At 37.9% G+C, this 15,998-nt stretch overlaps 1 protein-coding gene across 8 annotated transcripts in view; it reads right to left on the bottom strand.

Annotated features, from left to right (window-relative positions):
• The window catches only part of RNF17 (ring finger protein 17), a 91,761-nt gene that overhangs the window by 31,312 nt on the left and 44,451 nt on the right, over positions 1–15,998 (bottom strand). For all 8 annotated transcript variants that reach the window (XR_012511574.1, XR_012511575.1, XR_012511576.1 and 5 more), the window contains 4 exons: positions 14,525–14,645; positions 11,405–11,632; positions 10,632–10,782; positions 10,377–10,495 (listed from right to left, as the gene is read on the bottom strand). Coding sequence is in view for 5 of the 8 variants with exons in the window: in XM_074377838.1 (XP_074233939.1) it covers positions 10,377–10,495; positions 10,632–10,782; positions 11,405–11,632; positions 14,525–14,645 (619 nt within the window). In the remaining 3 variants the exon portion in view is untranslated. The remainder of the gene's footprint in view (positions 1–10,376; positions 10,496–10,631; positions 10,783–11,404; positions 11,633–14,524; positions 14,646–15,998) is intronic.

Here is a 15,998-nt window from a genome sequence, read left to right as displayed (position 1 = left end):
TAATACACACATTTCATGTATGCTAACTACACCATAAACGCAGCATGGATACCATGCTACGTGTTGGGTGTACATTCAGTTGACCCTGGAACAGTGCAGGAGTCAGGGTGCTGACCCTCTGTGCGGTCAGAAATCTCTGCGTAACTTTACAGCTGGCTCTCCACACCTGAAGCTCTGCATTCACAGACTCACCCGACCACAATGTGCACTGCCACCGTACGTGTTACTGAAAAAAGTCTGCACAAGAGGACCTGTGCAGTTCAGACGTCGTCTACATGTTACGCATCACACGTGTCCTGTCATTACCACCAATGTCTAGGACAGTGCCCAGCACACAGAAGCCACACAAAAGTATTTAATGGAAGTAATAAAAGAACAGTCCCTTTGTAATGATGATTTCTCTGCCCAAATATTTCTAGAAAATTTTTTTCTGGAATTTAAATCTAATATGAATCACTACCCATGAACATTAGCCTCATTTATAGAAAATTTACTTTTTACAGTTCACAGTAAAAAGTATTTAATAAATATTTATTGACAGATTGATGAAAAGGAGAGTATCAACTTCATCACCTCTTTTAGTTTTCAGAGTTGAAACTCAGTGACTTTAGATGTTTCTAACCATCAAAACCACCCCCAGGGAACAAAGCACTACTGCCACTAAAGGGATTACAAGCAACATAAATGCAGGCTCTGAAGGCTCCCTGGAAATGGTTCCAAGATCTGGAGTTGCCCGGAAGCTGCTCCATCCATTAAGTAAATAGCCAAAATGGCCAATCTTTTCACATTAAATGGTTTCTGTGAAGCCCAAACAGTAGGTGAGGGCATATCTCAGTGGTAGAGCACATGCTTAGCATACACAAGGTCCTGGGTTCATCCCCCAGTACCTCCTCTAGAAATAAAAATAAATAAGTAAACTTAATTACCACCTCCCTCCAAAAGAAACCAGCAACAAAAAAGAAGCCCAAACAGTGTTCTTATGAGCTAAGAAGCTTATATTATTAGTCATTCCTTGACTTACTGATGGTTTTTTATTTATTAGGATGGTATACAGATAATATCAGCATAACATTAAATTTTCCCTATGATTTTTTATGGATATGCATTTTTTAAATGTTAACTTTTGAACATCTGAAAGTATTACAACATTTAAGAAAAATATGGCATGTATCCATAGACCTATATGTTTCAGTTGGGAAAGAAAAAATCCTGGAGACGGACAGTGGTATAGGTTGTACAATAATGTGAACTACTTAAAGCCACTGAACTGTACACTTAAAAATGGTAAATTTCATGTTAATGTGTATTTTCCACAACAAAAGGAAATCTATAGAAAAAAATTTCTCAGAAGAGCAGTAAAACATAGTGGTTAGAACTCCAGCTCTAGAATCAGAACTTTTATAATCCTAGTTCAACAGTTAGTAGATGGTTATTACTCTAGATTATAAAATACTTAACCTCTTGAAGACTCAATTTCTTTATCTTTAAATGATACCTTATCTATTGCTTAAAGGCTTGCTGTGATGATTAAGTACAATAATGCCTGTTAAGGCAATTAATACAGGGGTCCAGATGTGCTTAAGGTTAGCTGTTATTAGACTCCTGAAACGGTGGTATTCTACTACAGTCCACAGGATACAATTCAAGGTGTCTACAGGAATGCATTCTCCACAATACTGGGTATAATCAAGGTGCTGACAGAACTCTGTTCTACCAAGGAAGCGAGAGCATCCACAGCCCAGTTAAGGACAGCATCAAGACAGGTAGGAGGCACAGAGACACAGTCTCACCAAGAAAAACCCACCCCCAGTCGCAGCGATCCACAGCCAGGAGGGACCCACAGGGGATGGGTCTCTTCCCTGAGGAGCGAGGGATCCAAGCTTTACATGCAGCACCCTGATCCCGAGATCCTTCACAGGAGAGAAAAGCCCCCCAAACACCTGGCTTTGAAAACCATCAGGGAATCTAATCTGACCAGGAAAACTATAGGACTGCCGGGAACAGAAAACCTGCTCTCAAAGGGCCTGAGTGCAGACTCACTCAACCTAAAAACAAGTGCAAAAACATCAGACTGAAAAGTTCACGGACCAGACTGACTTGCTAATCTTGAAGCATCTGCTGGAGAGGCAGGCACCAGCTGGGATGCCCCTCAGGAATGAGACACTGGCAGAAGCCATTTCTGTGATCTCAGGCTACCTTGTAATGCCAGCACTGAAATCCTCCTTCTAACCTGTTAGTACCAGTGGGTCTGCCCTGCCTACCCGAGCCTCAGCGGGACCTCACAGCCATCCAAGCAACAGCCCTGCCCACCAGCACCCTGCAGCAGCCGCAGCCCTGCCACAGCAGGAGGGCACACACAGCCCACAGAAGGGACACTCTTCACTGCCAGGCTGTGATGGCCAGGCAGGATCGCACCTCTGAGCCCAAAGGCATCTCCTAACTACGGCCATGCTTTCAAGACTGGAAGAGACCTAATACACAGGAACAAATGGAGAATCAGGCAAAATGAAGAGACGACGAGGAGTATGTTCCAAGCAAAAGGATAATACAGAACCTCAGAAAAAGAATTAAAAACAAAACAAAAAAGAGATAAACAATCTTACCTGATAAAAGAGTTAAAAGTAATTGTCATAAAAAATGCTCACCAAACTCAGGAAAAGAATGAACACGGTGAGAACTTCAACAGAGATAGAAACTATAAGAAACTACCAAGCAGAAGTTATAACTGGATGAGAAATACACTCAGACTGGATCAGGTGAAAGAATGAACCAGCGTGCTGGAAGACAAAGCAATGGAACTCCCCAGGACACAGTAGCAAAATGAAAAAGAAAAGTGAAGATACCTTAAGGGACTTCTGGGACATCAAGTGGAGTAACATTTGCATTACAGGAGGAGAGGGAGGGGAAGGGGGGGAGGGAGGGAGGAGGAGAGAGAGACAGAGACGACAAAAAAGATGACAACGAAGAAGACGAAGACGATGAGGAAGAGGAAGAGGAAGAAGAAGAAGAAGTAGAAGAAAGGACCAGAAAAATTATCTGAAGAAATAGTGGCTAAAACTTCCCTAATCTGGGGAAGGAAACACACATCCAGGCCCAGCAAGCCCAGAGAGTGCAAATAAGATGAACCCAAAGAAACACACACCAACACACACTATAATTAAAATGGTAAAAGTTAAGGAAAAAGAGAGAATCCTAAGAGCAGCAAGAGAAAAACAACTTGTTATGTACATGGGAGCCCCCATGAGGCTATCAGCAGATTCTTCAGCAGAAACTTTAAAAGACAGAAGGGAGTGGTATCACACATTCAAAGTGCTGAAAGGGAAAAAAAACTTCCAACTAAGAATTTTCTACCCAGTAATGTTACCATTCAGAATTTGTAGGCGAGATTAAGAGTTTCCCAGATAAGCAAAATCTAAAGGGGTTCATCACCACTAAAGCAGCCCTATAAGAAATGTTAAAGAGACTTCTTTAAAATGAAAAGCAATGACACTAATTAATAATATGAAAATATACAAAATTACAATAGATGGTAAATACAATAAAGGTAGTGAATCAGTCACTTACAAAGCAAGCATGAAGGTTAAAAGAGCAAAGTAGTACAATTAACTAAAATTACAGTAATTATTTAAAGGGTGCATAAAATAAAAAGATGTAAAATGTGTCACTGAAAGTATAAAATGTGGGGGAAGGAGGAAAAAATAAAGCCTCGGAATGTGTTCAAATTTAAGTTACCACTAAATTAAAATAGGCTACTATTTACACAGGCTATTATTATATGTGAAGCTCATCATAACCACACACAAAAAACTTATAATAAATACACAAAAGAAAGAGAAAAAACCTAAACATAACACCAAAGAAAATCACCAAAACACAAGAGGAGAAAGAAAAGAAACACAAAACAGCCAGAAAACAATTAACAAAAATGGCAGTAAGTACACAGCAATCAATAATTACTTTAAATGTAAATGGACTAAATGGTCCAATCAAAAGACAGAGTAGCTGAATGGATGAAAATCCAAGATGCATCTAAATGCTGCCTATGAGAAACTCACTTCAGAAGAAAGGAAACACAGACTGAAAGTGAAGATACAGAAAGAGATATTCCATGCAAATGGAAATAAAAAGAAAGCTGGAGTAGCTATACTCATATCAGGTGGAAAAGACTTTAAAACAAAGACTGTAATACAAGACAAGGAACATTTCATAATGATAAAGGGTCAATCCAGCAAAAAGATGTAACATTTATAAATGTATATGCACCCAAAAGATGAGCACCAAGATACATAAAGCAAACATTACTGGACTTAAAGGGAGAAACTGAAAGCAATGCAATAATGGTAGGTGACTTTAACATCCCACCTGCATCAATGCATCAATCATCTAGATGAAAATCAATACGGAATCAGCATACTTAAACAACACGTTAAGACCAAAGGGACTTAACAGATACATACAGACCTTTCCATACCAAAGCAGGAGATTACACATTCTTCTCGAGTGCATATGGAACATTCTCCAGGATAGATCATGTGTTGCTCTCAAAACAAGTCTCAATAAATTCAAGAAACTGAAATCATATCAAGTATCTTCTCCAATCACAATATTATGAAACTAGAAATCACAAGAAAAAAAATGGGAAAACCCACAAAAACATGGAGATTAAACAACATGCTACTGAACACCCAGTAGGTCATCGGAGAAATCAAATAACCTAGCGACAAATGAAAACAGAAATGCAACATATCAAAAACCTATGAAATATAGTAAGAAAAAAAAAAAAAACAGTTCTAAGAGGGAAGTTATAGCAATTAGGCCTACCTCAAGAAACAAGAAAAATCTCAAATACACAATCTAACTTTATATCTAAAGGAACCAAAAAAGAACAAACAAAACCTAAAATTAATAGGAGGGAGGAAATAATAAAGATCAGAGCAGAAATAAGTGCAATAGAGAAAAAAGATAGAAATGACCAACAGAACAAAGAGCTGGTTCTTTGAAAAAATAAACAAAATCAACAAACCTTTAGCTAGACTAACCGAAAACAAAACAAAACAACAAACCTTAAATAAATAAAATAAATGAAAGAAGGAATGTTTTTAACATTTATATGCCAACAAACTGGACACCCTAGAAGAAATGGATAAATTCCCAGAAACACACAATCTTCCAAATAAATCACAAAGAAACAGAAAATGTGAACAGACTGATTACTAGTAAGGGAATTGAAACAGTAATGAAAAACCTCCCGACAAACAAAAGCACAAGACTAGACAACTTTACTGGTGAATTCTAACAAATATTCAAGGAAAAATGCTGTGTAGAACTCTATGCAAGCTCTCCCAAAAAACTGAAGGAGAGAGATACTTCCCAAATATTCCTGATGAACACAGATGCAAAAATTGTCAATAAAATATTGGCAAAACAATACATCAAAAGGATCATACATTCACAATCAAGTGGGATTTATTCCAGGAACACAAAACTGGCCCAACATCCACAAGTTAACCAACGTGATACATACATTAACAAAATGTGGACAAAAACCATATAATAATCCATCTTAATAGATGCAGAAAAAAGCATGTGACAAAATTCAACATCCATTCATGATAAAAACTCTCAACAAAGTGGGTAAAGAGGGAACGTACTTCAACACAATATAGGCGATATATGATAAACCCACAGCTAACATCACACTCCATGGTGAAAAGCTGAAAGCATCTTCTCTAAGATCAGAAACAAGAGAATAATGCCCTCTCACCACTTTTATTCAACATAGTATTGGAAGTCCTAGAACAAAGAATTCTAAAATTTGTATAGAACCACAAAAGATCCCAAAAAGCCAAAACAATCTTGAGAAAGAAGAACAAAGCTGTAGGTGCCATGCTCTCTGATTTCAAACTCCATTACAAAGCTACAGTAATCAAAACAGTATGGTACTAAGGGGGAAGGGTATATATACCTCAGTGGTAGAGCACATGCCTAGCATGCACAAGGTCCTGGGTTCAATCCCTAGTACCTCCATCTAAAAAAATAAACCTAATTACCTCCCCACAAAATTAAAAAAAAAACAAAAAACCCTAATCCTGCCCCCCACCCCCAAAACCCAGTATGGTATTGTCATAAAGGCAGACACATAAATTAATGGAATAGAATTGAGAGCCCAGTAATAAATTCACATGTATATGGAAAATTAATTTATGATGAGAGCAAAAAACATACAATGGAGAAAGGATAGTCTCTTTAATAAATGGTGCTGGGAAAACTGAACAGCCACATGAAAAAGAATAAAACTAGACCACTATCTTAAGCACATAAATTAACTCAAAATGAATGAACGACTTGAATGTAAGAACTGAAACTATACAATTCCTAGAAGAAAACATAGGCACTATCCTCACTGACCTCAGGCCTAGCAATGTTTTTGTGGCTCTCATGCCAAAGGGAAGGAAAACTAAACAAAAAATAAACAAAGACTACAAACTAAAAGTTCCTACACTGCAAAAGAAACCACCATCAAAATGAAAGGACAACCTACTAAATGGGAGAAAATATTTTGCAAATCATATATCCAATAAGGGGTTAATATCCAAAATATATAAAGAACTCATAACCCCACAACAAGAAAACAAACAATCCAATTAAAAAATGGGCAGAAGATGTGAATAGACATTTTTTCAAAGAAGACATACATATGGCCAACAGGTATATGAAAAGATGTTCAGCATCAGTAGGAAAATGCAAACCAAAACCTCAAGGAGATATTGCCTCACATCCGTTAGAATGGCTACTGTTAAAAAGACAACCAACAAGTGTGGGCAAAAATGTGGAGAAAAGGGAATCTTCCTGCACTGTTGGTGGGAATGTAAACTGGTGCAGCCACTATGGAAAACAGTACAGAGGTTCCTCAAAAAATTAACTACTATAGAACCCAGCTACTTCACTTTTGGGTATTTATCTGAAGAACATGAAAACACTAATTCAAAAAGATATATGCACCCCTATGTAGACTGCAGCATTAGTCACAATAGCCAAGATATGGAAGCAACCATAAAACTGATTAATGGATAAAGAAGTGGTATATACACAACTGATTACTGCTCAGCCATAAAAAAGAATGAAATCTTCACATCTGTACCATGGATGAACCTTGAGGGTATTGTGCTAAAATGAAGTTAAGTCAGACTGAGAAAGACAACTCCGTATGATTTCATTCACACGAGGAATCTATGAATCAGCAAACAAAGAAAAGAAAAGAAAAACAAACTCATAGATACAAAAATCAGGTTAGTGATTACCACAGGGGAAGGGGAATGGGAGGTGAGTCAAACAGGTGAAGTGTGTCAACTGCATGGTGATGGGTGGTGACTAGACCTGTGGTGTGATCTTTCTGTAGTGCATACAGATGTTGAATTATAATGCTGTACACCTGAAACTTACAGAATAAAATCTGGTGAACTCACGTTTAAAAAGTTATTATGGTAATTTTCAACATATTCAAAAGCAGAGAGAATGTAATAAATCTGATGTATCTATCACTCAACTTTGACAATTATCAATTCATGACCAACTTTATTTCACCAAACTCCCATGTATTCAGAACCTCCATCCCTGATTATTTTTAAGTAAGCCCCAGAATTAACATTATTTCACTTGAAAATATGTTTGTTAAAAAAAAATTACTTTTGGAAATGCAAACACAACCATGGTACTATTATCACATTAGAAAATTAATAATTCCTAAATCATCAACCACTCGGATGGTGTTCATTTTTTCCTGATGCTTCAAAACAGTTAGTTTGAATTGGTAACTTAAGAGAAGTCCATGCATCATGAATGGTCAATATGTGTCTTTAGTGTCCCTTCCATCACTTTCCCTTGCAATTTTCTGTTGAATAAATTGAGTTGTTCTGCAGTTTTCATGGTTGAATTTAGCTGATTGCATTCCCATCTTGTTTCAGTAGCACTACAACCAACTCTGGAGTGAATGAAAACAGCTGATGACTCTATGGTGAGGGGTGGGAAGCAGTTATTTTTTGTCCTTAGGATATATTCTGGTAAACATGTACCGTCAACTCACTATGTTTTAGTCCTTTGAAAAAGTTCCTCTCTGAGAGGTTATGCCAGCATGTATACAGTTAATTTCACTTTCCTTACCATTTTTACTTACTTGTTTATATAAAATATTAATATAGTTCATGTTAAGTATCATCAGTAACCGCTTCTCTTTCCCCTACTTCTTATTTGAAGTACCTACTCCTAATTAATACCAGTAAGACAGCAGTGAGTTTATTCAACTTTGCATACATCCTCTCCTTTCCCCTCCATTCTCTGAAATTATGCCATATCCACTTGGCATTCTATACTGCTTCCCATGATCATTTGGTCTTCATTCTTTAGGTAAAATAATGTAATAATGCTCACCACCAGCACTATGTCAGAATCTCTCAAGTCTGGCTGATTATCTAAAGCTGGTTCCCTTTCTGGTTCCTCAGGAACGGTTCCTAGAAACAGTATTTCTTCGTGGTCAGACCAGTTTTCTGTCTTAACACCTGAAGGTCAGTTGGCTAGATATAAAACCTATAGTCTGCCATTTTCTTTTGAGTATTTTTTAAATGTTATGTCATTACCTTCTGGAGTAAAGTGTTGGTGGGAAGTGTTACTTTATTTCCCTTGTGAATCAATAATTTTACTGGATCATCTCTCAATGTTGGCATTCCTGAACTGATTTTCCACGATAGACAGTGTGCTCTTTCAATACATTAGTTGTAAACAGTCTTTTACTTTAGGGACCTTTTTTTGAATTGGGTTTTTAGTATTTGTTTTATTCTGTTTTAGTTTTCTTCTTTGAGATTCCTACTACATGTACATTAGGCCTTTGTCTATGTTAGATCACTTTTGTTTTCTTTTGAATCCTTAGGATTTTTATTTTTTTAATTGAAAAGCTCTATTCTTGGGTAGGGGGGAGGGTAACAACTTAGTGGTAGAGTGCATGTTTAGCATGCACGAGGTCCTGGGTTCAATCCCCAGTACCTCCATTAAAAAAACAAAAAATATCTGTCCTCCTTTCTATCTTGTTTTTCTCTTAAAAACATTTTCTATTATGTATTTTTGTGTTTTTCCCTAGGTTTCTTTTCTTTCCTGAGTGTTATCATCTCTCTTTTCAAGTCTTCCTTTTTCTGTAATCAGTCTTGTTTCTGAGTTTTTAAAATTGTTTTATGTTTTTCTTCAGTTTCTATCATTTTCTAAAGTTTTTAGTTTACTTAAAAATATTAGATTGTTTTGTAAGCATGTCTTTTTCGCTGATTCCACTGCCTCTAGGGATATTATGTGGCTCCTTTTTTCTTCATAATAATTTATATGGAATTTGACTATAATCCTTTCTTTTGCTAATGTTTTACGTGAAATAAAATTTCCTGTACTTCAGGAGAAGGGGAGGATCACAACTGCTTTCCTAGCTTCATGGTTCCAGAATGCTCTCGTGTTATTTTCCCAAAGTGACAGATGATATGGCTTCATATTTGCTCCTCTCTCCTGCTTTTATTTGCATCTTTCCTTTGCCCCATTGTCTGTCTTGCTCAAATCAGGCCCTCTGCCCAGCAGTTCCTCCTCTGTGTGGGGTCATGGAAGAGAGCGTGTACGGCTAAGAAAGCTCCAGCACCATGAAACACTGGCCTGTTACAGGGCTCTTCCCTTCAACTATGAAGCGTACCCAGCATCACATCCTTCTCAGTTTCGGCTGCTGCTCTCAGACTGGCCTGCGGGCTACAGTGACCTGTGAGAATCCCAGTCAGGTTTCCCTCCCCATCCATCCCCATAAGCGTGACACCACAGAGTCCAGTCGGTAGAGCCCCCCCACCCCCACTTGTGGTGGGGGCTCCTGGCGGGACCTTGCTGTCTACACTTGTCGTAGATGTTGACCGTACAGTCTGCAGATCTGCATCCAGGTTTGCGTGTTTATGGCAGGAGTCTAGCAGACTCAGACTAGGCCATGCCATTCCCCAGAATCCTAATTCACTTACTGGTAATTTATACATTTTTAGCTTTCCATGCAAGTCTAAGTTTGTAAGATACACTTTATTTCTATCTGCTAGTGTTCCTCAAGTTTTCTTTAAATCTAACAGAATCTAGACAGAATTTTTGAATTCTATTTAGATACTCATCATACTCACCTACCCCTATTTCCTTAATACCACCAAAACTTACATGCTTTACCATTTTTATATTTCCTGCTTCTTAAAACCTTAAAATTAACTAATCTTATGAAAATTTCAGAATGTCAGCAAAATTAAAACTGATACGAATCTATCAAAAAAGAAAAAATATTTAAAACCATATTCAATAGTGAGAAAATTTACTCAGCGAAAAGCTACCTTATATCAACAAGAGAGCACTCCAAAGATAATCTTCCCATTGTCTTTAGGTTTTCTTGAAGTTCTCTTAAACAGTTAGTATTCACTACTAGTTCAACACCCACGTCATACAGCAAGACCTATGAAAACAATAAGTCAGTCTATGGGAACACAATACTTCAAAAATTTTTTTGCAAACTGAAAAGCATAATACAAATTGGATAAAAATACAAAATGCATTCACTCTCATGATTATATTTTTAACTCTGCACTTACCTTTACCAGTGTGTCTGTAATCACTCTGATGATCTGACCTCTTCGCCACTGATTTTTATCTGGGATCTTAACAGCACAGTGCATATCATTTTCCCATTTTATAGGTTCCCATTTTGAGTTTTCATAAACAGCAAACATCTTTTCTCCTAAACTATGTGAAGAAAAAAAATTAACTCTCTAAACCTTTTCCTGTAACATAATTCTCTGACCACATGTCTTCTACCGTCCCCCCTTCCTCACTCTATTCCAGCCAAACTGGATATCTTGTTCTTCCCTGAATACCCAAGTTTATTTCCGCTGCAGGGTCTTGTCCCCCAGACGTTGCCATGGCTACTCCCTTTCCTCCTTCAGGATACACTTCAAGTGTCACTGGCTCTGTGAGGTCTTCCTCCCCACTGCTTTACTTTTTTCTGTTGCCTTCACCATCATCTGCTGCTCTACATATTTCATTTGTTCACTGTCACTCTCTACAATTTAAGCTCCATGACAGCACAAACTTGTCCATGTTTTTTACCACTGTATCCTTGACACTTATAATACTGGTTATCAAATAATAGGTGCTCAATAAGCATCTGTGGGATTTATAAATCCTAATATAGTGAAAATAACTGGTAAAGATACTATTTGTATACTTTAAACTAGTTTTTAGTGACTATTTAGCTGAAATAATTTCGTACTTTTAAAATTCTGCATTTATTACTTCTATACCATTGAAATGAAATACAGAAAAAAGAATAAAACTATATGCAATATGTTGTCCTTGTATATAATACCTATTAAGTAAGTTTTCTGTTAACAACCACTGAACATAAATCTTCTCAGGAGATATTACATTACAGATATGCACAGGCAGTTCCTTATTATAAAGTGACTGGAGATTCTCATTAGGTAGAGATTTTGCAAATACAGGATTTAAGCTGTTTACTTCATTTGAAATAATTTCTTCTGGAGAAGGATCCCATACTTCAATATGCTTTTTGGAATTATCTTTGAGGGTATATCTGAAAAATAACAAAACCCATCAGCAAACAGAGTAGTTTGCAAAACACCTGTTTGTATTTGCTTAGACACAAATTCACAGTTCTGATATTAATAGCAACTTCAGTCTTTTTTAAAAATAGACTTCCTAATGACCAACAAAGGCCAAAAAGAAAAAAAAGTTAAAGCCACAGTTTAAAATACCAACTTTGCTCGTAATTTCACCATTACCCACTGATATTTTATACTCACAAAGGAACAGAGTTATTGTTTTTTTGATGGTTTGACTTTCTCTTTGACTAAAAAGTATCAACCTGTTTGCCAATGAGAATACAAATGGAAAACAACTGCTATTAAAATGTGTTAACAGGCAAAATTATTAAATGAACTATTTAGAATATTTAATAAATAAGATTAGTTCAGACTCTAATCACAGACAATTAGATACCAAAATTTCTTAAAAAGAAAAAAACTTAAAATTTCTTTCATAATAATATGAGATTTTGCTAACCAAGGTGACTAACCATTTTTCCTTCTAAATCTAATGGACAGTTTTCAGTCATTACTTGACATGAACTTAGAGCACCAGCTACTCTTCCTTCTTCAAATGGTCCCTTTTTTGGTTTCTGGGTTTTCTTTAGCCTCAGGTTCCTGATCTACCAGTTTTTGTTTGTTTGTTTGTTTTTTTACTTTTCTCTTCTGTAAGTGATAATCCTCAGAGCTGCATCTTCATCCAGGGAGACTGAGGTGACTGATGGAGGCAGTGGACTCATTTACCATGTATGTGCTAACTCCATCTGAGTCACCTAACCAGGTCTCTCCCCCACACTGTAGATCCAATAGTCATTTCTTCCATTTAACTATATTCACTGGGTGCATACTGTGAGCCAAGAAAGCTAGATACCAGAGATATGGCAGTGGGCAAAACAAGCAGGGTTCCTGTCCTCCTGGAGCTTGTGATGTTGTGACCCTGAGAGATTACATAACCCTACGCAGAATAAGTTATAAAGGACAAGGGCACAGGCCAATGAAATCTAGTCTGTGAGTTGGAGAAGGTTTCTCTGATTAAGTGACATTTCAATAGAGATTTTAAAAATACATGTAGAGATTTTAAAACACAGGAGTCAGTGACGCATTCCAGAAACTGAAAGAAAACATGTAGTTCTGACACGGTAAGACAACGGGACAAGGCATGACCCTGAGGTAGATGGGGCCAGGCTATTTGGGAAACATGATGTTTTATTTTATAAAGGACGGTGCGTGTGGACGATATAGTTGAGCCCAACAGACTAGTCTGTGGGACTTAACATTTCTTCTTACTCCTCAGGTGCTCAAGGCAGGTACTGATCAAGGGAAGCTCATGTGCTCATCTGAGGACAGGTAACAGGCACAGTGAAAACAGTGGGTCTAGCTGCAGTTGTCAGGAATCAGCAGGCTGGGTGCTGAAGAGCAAGCAGACTGGCTGGAGCTACCAGAGCAGCAGATGTGGGTTTATGAAAACTGGTGCCCTGGGGGTGGGGGTGGGGCACAGCAATGTATTTGTGTAAAATTTTCTAAAGTAAGCATTTTTAACTGCAACTAGTTAAGATCACTGAGTCTTTCTACTCTCACTTTTCCTCTGCATTATTCTTCTCATCTTGGGTGTTGGCCCAGTATTTTGGGGGGTTGGCTAAGGGGAAGTTGAGCTGTATTTCAATTAAAAAAAAATCTATTTACCAATGAAAAACATCAACAATAAGAAAAATAACCCAATTTAAAAATGGACCCAAAACCTTGAGACACTTCATCAAAGTAAACGCACAGATGGCAAATATGCACAAGAGATGCTCCACGCTGTGAGGCACCAGGGAGATGCAAATTAAATCAACAGCGAGGTAACACCACACATCTGCCAGAGTCGCCAAACTCTGGAACACTGACAGCACCAAATGGATGTAGAGCGCAACAGGAACCCTCATTCACTGCTCGTGGGAATGCAAAACAGTACAGGCACCTGGAAGACAGATTGGCAGTTTCCTGTAAAACTAAACATACTCTTACCATGTGACCCAGCAATCATGCTCCTTGGTATTTACCCAAAGGAGCTGAAAACTTATGTCCACACAAAAACCTGCACACAGATGTCTATAGCAGCTTTATTCATAATTGCCAAAACTTGGAAGACTTCAGTGGGTGAATGGACAAATAAACTATGATATATCCGTTAAATGGCATATTACTCAGTACTAAATAGCAATGAGCTGTCAAGCCAGAAGAAGACACAAGGGCATACTGGCTTTCTTGAGGGCTGTACGTGAGAGTTCTTCAGAAGACCGCTGAGGGGCCACCCAACTGCACAAGTCCCTATAGTGGAAGAATTGCTTTGTCTTGATGTTGAACCCTCCTTCCCTCCTCACCACCACTCTGCCCTTCTGCTTCTGGGGTCACCTCAACCACTGGCCTGTCCTGGGTACCAGCACAATGGTTCAAGCCTGGTTCTCTTTCAAAGTATCCACCTGAACCCAAGAAAAAGTCACACTTCCCCAGATGGAGTACAGGCTACTCTACTACTGTGCATACTCTCTATCCTGCCATTTCTCTTCCAAATCCTCTTCCCCCAAATGGACAAGAGGCTATCTAGGCAGACATTCCATCTTGAAGTAAGATGGCAGCCTCCTTTTCTTAGAAGCAACCTCAATCTCTAGGAGCCATTCTTGTTGCTGTAGAGTCCCCTAGAGATGAAGGAAAGAGCCACCCCACTCCCACTGGACTGACTCCAATCATTTTTCCTTCTCTTTTCCTGACCCATTAACAGAGAAAAACTCCCAAGTCTATGGCCTAAGCAGATATCCAATGGGGAATGATACGCCAGTTTCCCTTCTTGTGGATCAAGAGTTACATATGAATTAAAAGTAAAAGTTGGCAGGTCTACTTACCCTGCTTCATAAGATGCTAGGCCCTCTTTGACTAGCTGGTCATTAATACTAGTAGGCATCGTTCCAGGAGCACCGAGAGAATCAAAAAGCTCAACCAAGAGCACATTATCTTCCAGAATTTCTGCAAAACCATTAAGACTAGTTTGAGGAAAGAAATAAATATGTTGCAAAATATACTAAATGAAGCAATTTTTGAAAACCTGAAAACTTAATTTCCTTCATTTTGCACACATAAGGTTTCTTTCTCAATAATATCAGTCTCTCTCCAGCGGTAAAAGTAGCATTTTTCAGACACAAAAGAACTGGCAATGTTAATAAAACTTCCATTTTAGGTTACTGTGTACTATTCTATAATGAACCAAAAGCAGCTTAAAGCTTTTAGATTCAGAAGAATATAAAGTGACATATATTTATTAAAGCAGCATTCTACTGTGTTTTTAAATTGTTTTATTAGATTCTACCAAGTTCCTGAGGACAAAAGAAATGAATGAAAGTTAATTCAGGCCAGTGCTTGTCTGCAAAGTTTCAAAGCTTTTATAAGAATGGCACAAAGCTTAAAACAACAAAAACTCAATCCAGAACACTAACTGCAATTTTTTCCTATCCTTTTGTTTTTAAGACAAAACATCTAGCTTTTAACTTCTTTTAGAAAACAAATTGGTTACTTGTTTGTTAAGTCTATTTCTTAGAGTAAACTGGGAGTTAGTTGAGGGTAGATTTTACATCTCGTGTTTCTGTATTTCTGGTTCGCAGCATAAAGAGTCTGCTCAACATGCACTTGAATAAATGATAGAGGAATTTCTCTAGGAAACATGCAGTTCTATGCGCTGAGATCAGTTTATGCTTACACTTCTATGCAATAGTAGCTGGCAGCTGCTAAGAGAATGATGACTCCAAATAGAAACACAAATTACTACCAGCAGTAACATTCTATATTACATAGTTATAAGAATACATGTTAGAAAGCTTTTTTCCAAGAGCTGAAAAATCATCACTGACTACTTTTCAATGGACCAGATACACTATCTAGAAACAAAAGGCCAAGCAACTCACCTGGGGCCTCAAGAAACTCACCTCCTCACTTCCTATCTCTTGCGTTCCTCTAGCATTTGATTCCGCACTTCCCAGGTAAAAGCCTTTATTCCAAAGGGGCCAACTTGCCCTGTGTCCTGTACCTGCTCATCTTCCCTACTCTGCTCCTAACTGAAACTTACACAGCTCCTGCTTTTATAAGGTAACACAGTAAACTAACGGGAGGCTCCCATTCTGGGAGCCACTTTATGATAAACACCTTCAACTCTCAATCTCTTCACTGGGCAGGTTAATGGGGAAAGATGCTTTAGGTCGAGTGGGGCTTTTTGGCATTCCTTAAATCAAACTATATAGCTTAAGATACACCACAACTAGTGTTTAGGTATTTGGTGTTAACAAGTAACTGAGAATGAAAAAGGGGGAGTCATGAAAGAAACCCAGG

This window comes from Camelus bactrianus, chromosome 14 (assembly GCF_048773025.1).
Source record: "Camelus bactrianus isolate YW-2024 breed Bactrian camel chromosome 14, ASM4877302v1, whole genome shotgun sequence".
NCBI lineage: Eukaryota > Metazoa > Chordata > Mammalia > Artiodactyla > Camelidae > Camelus > Camelus bactrianus.
This window is presented reverse-complemented; position numbering and strand designations above follow the sequence as displayed.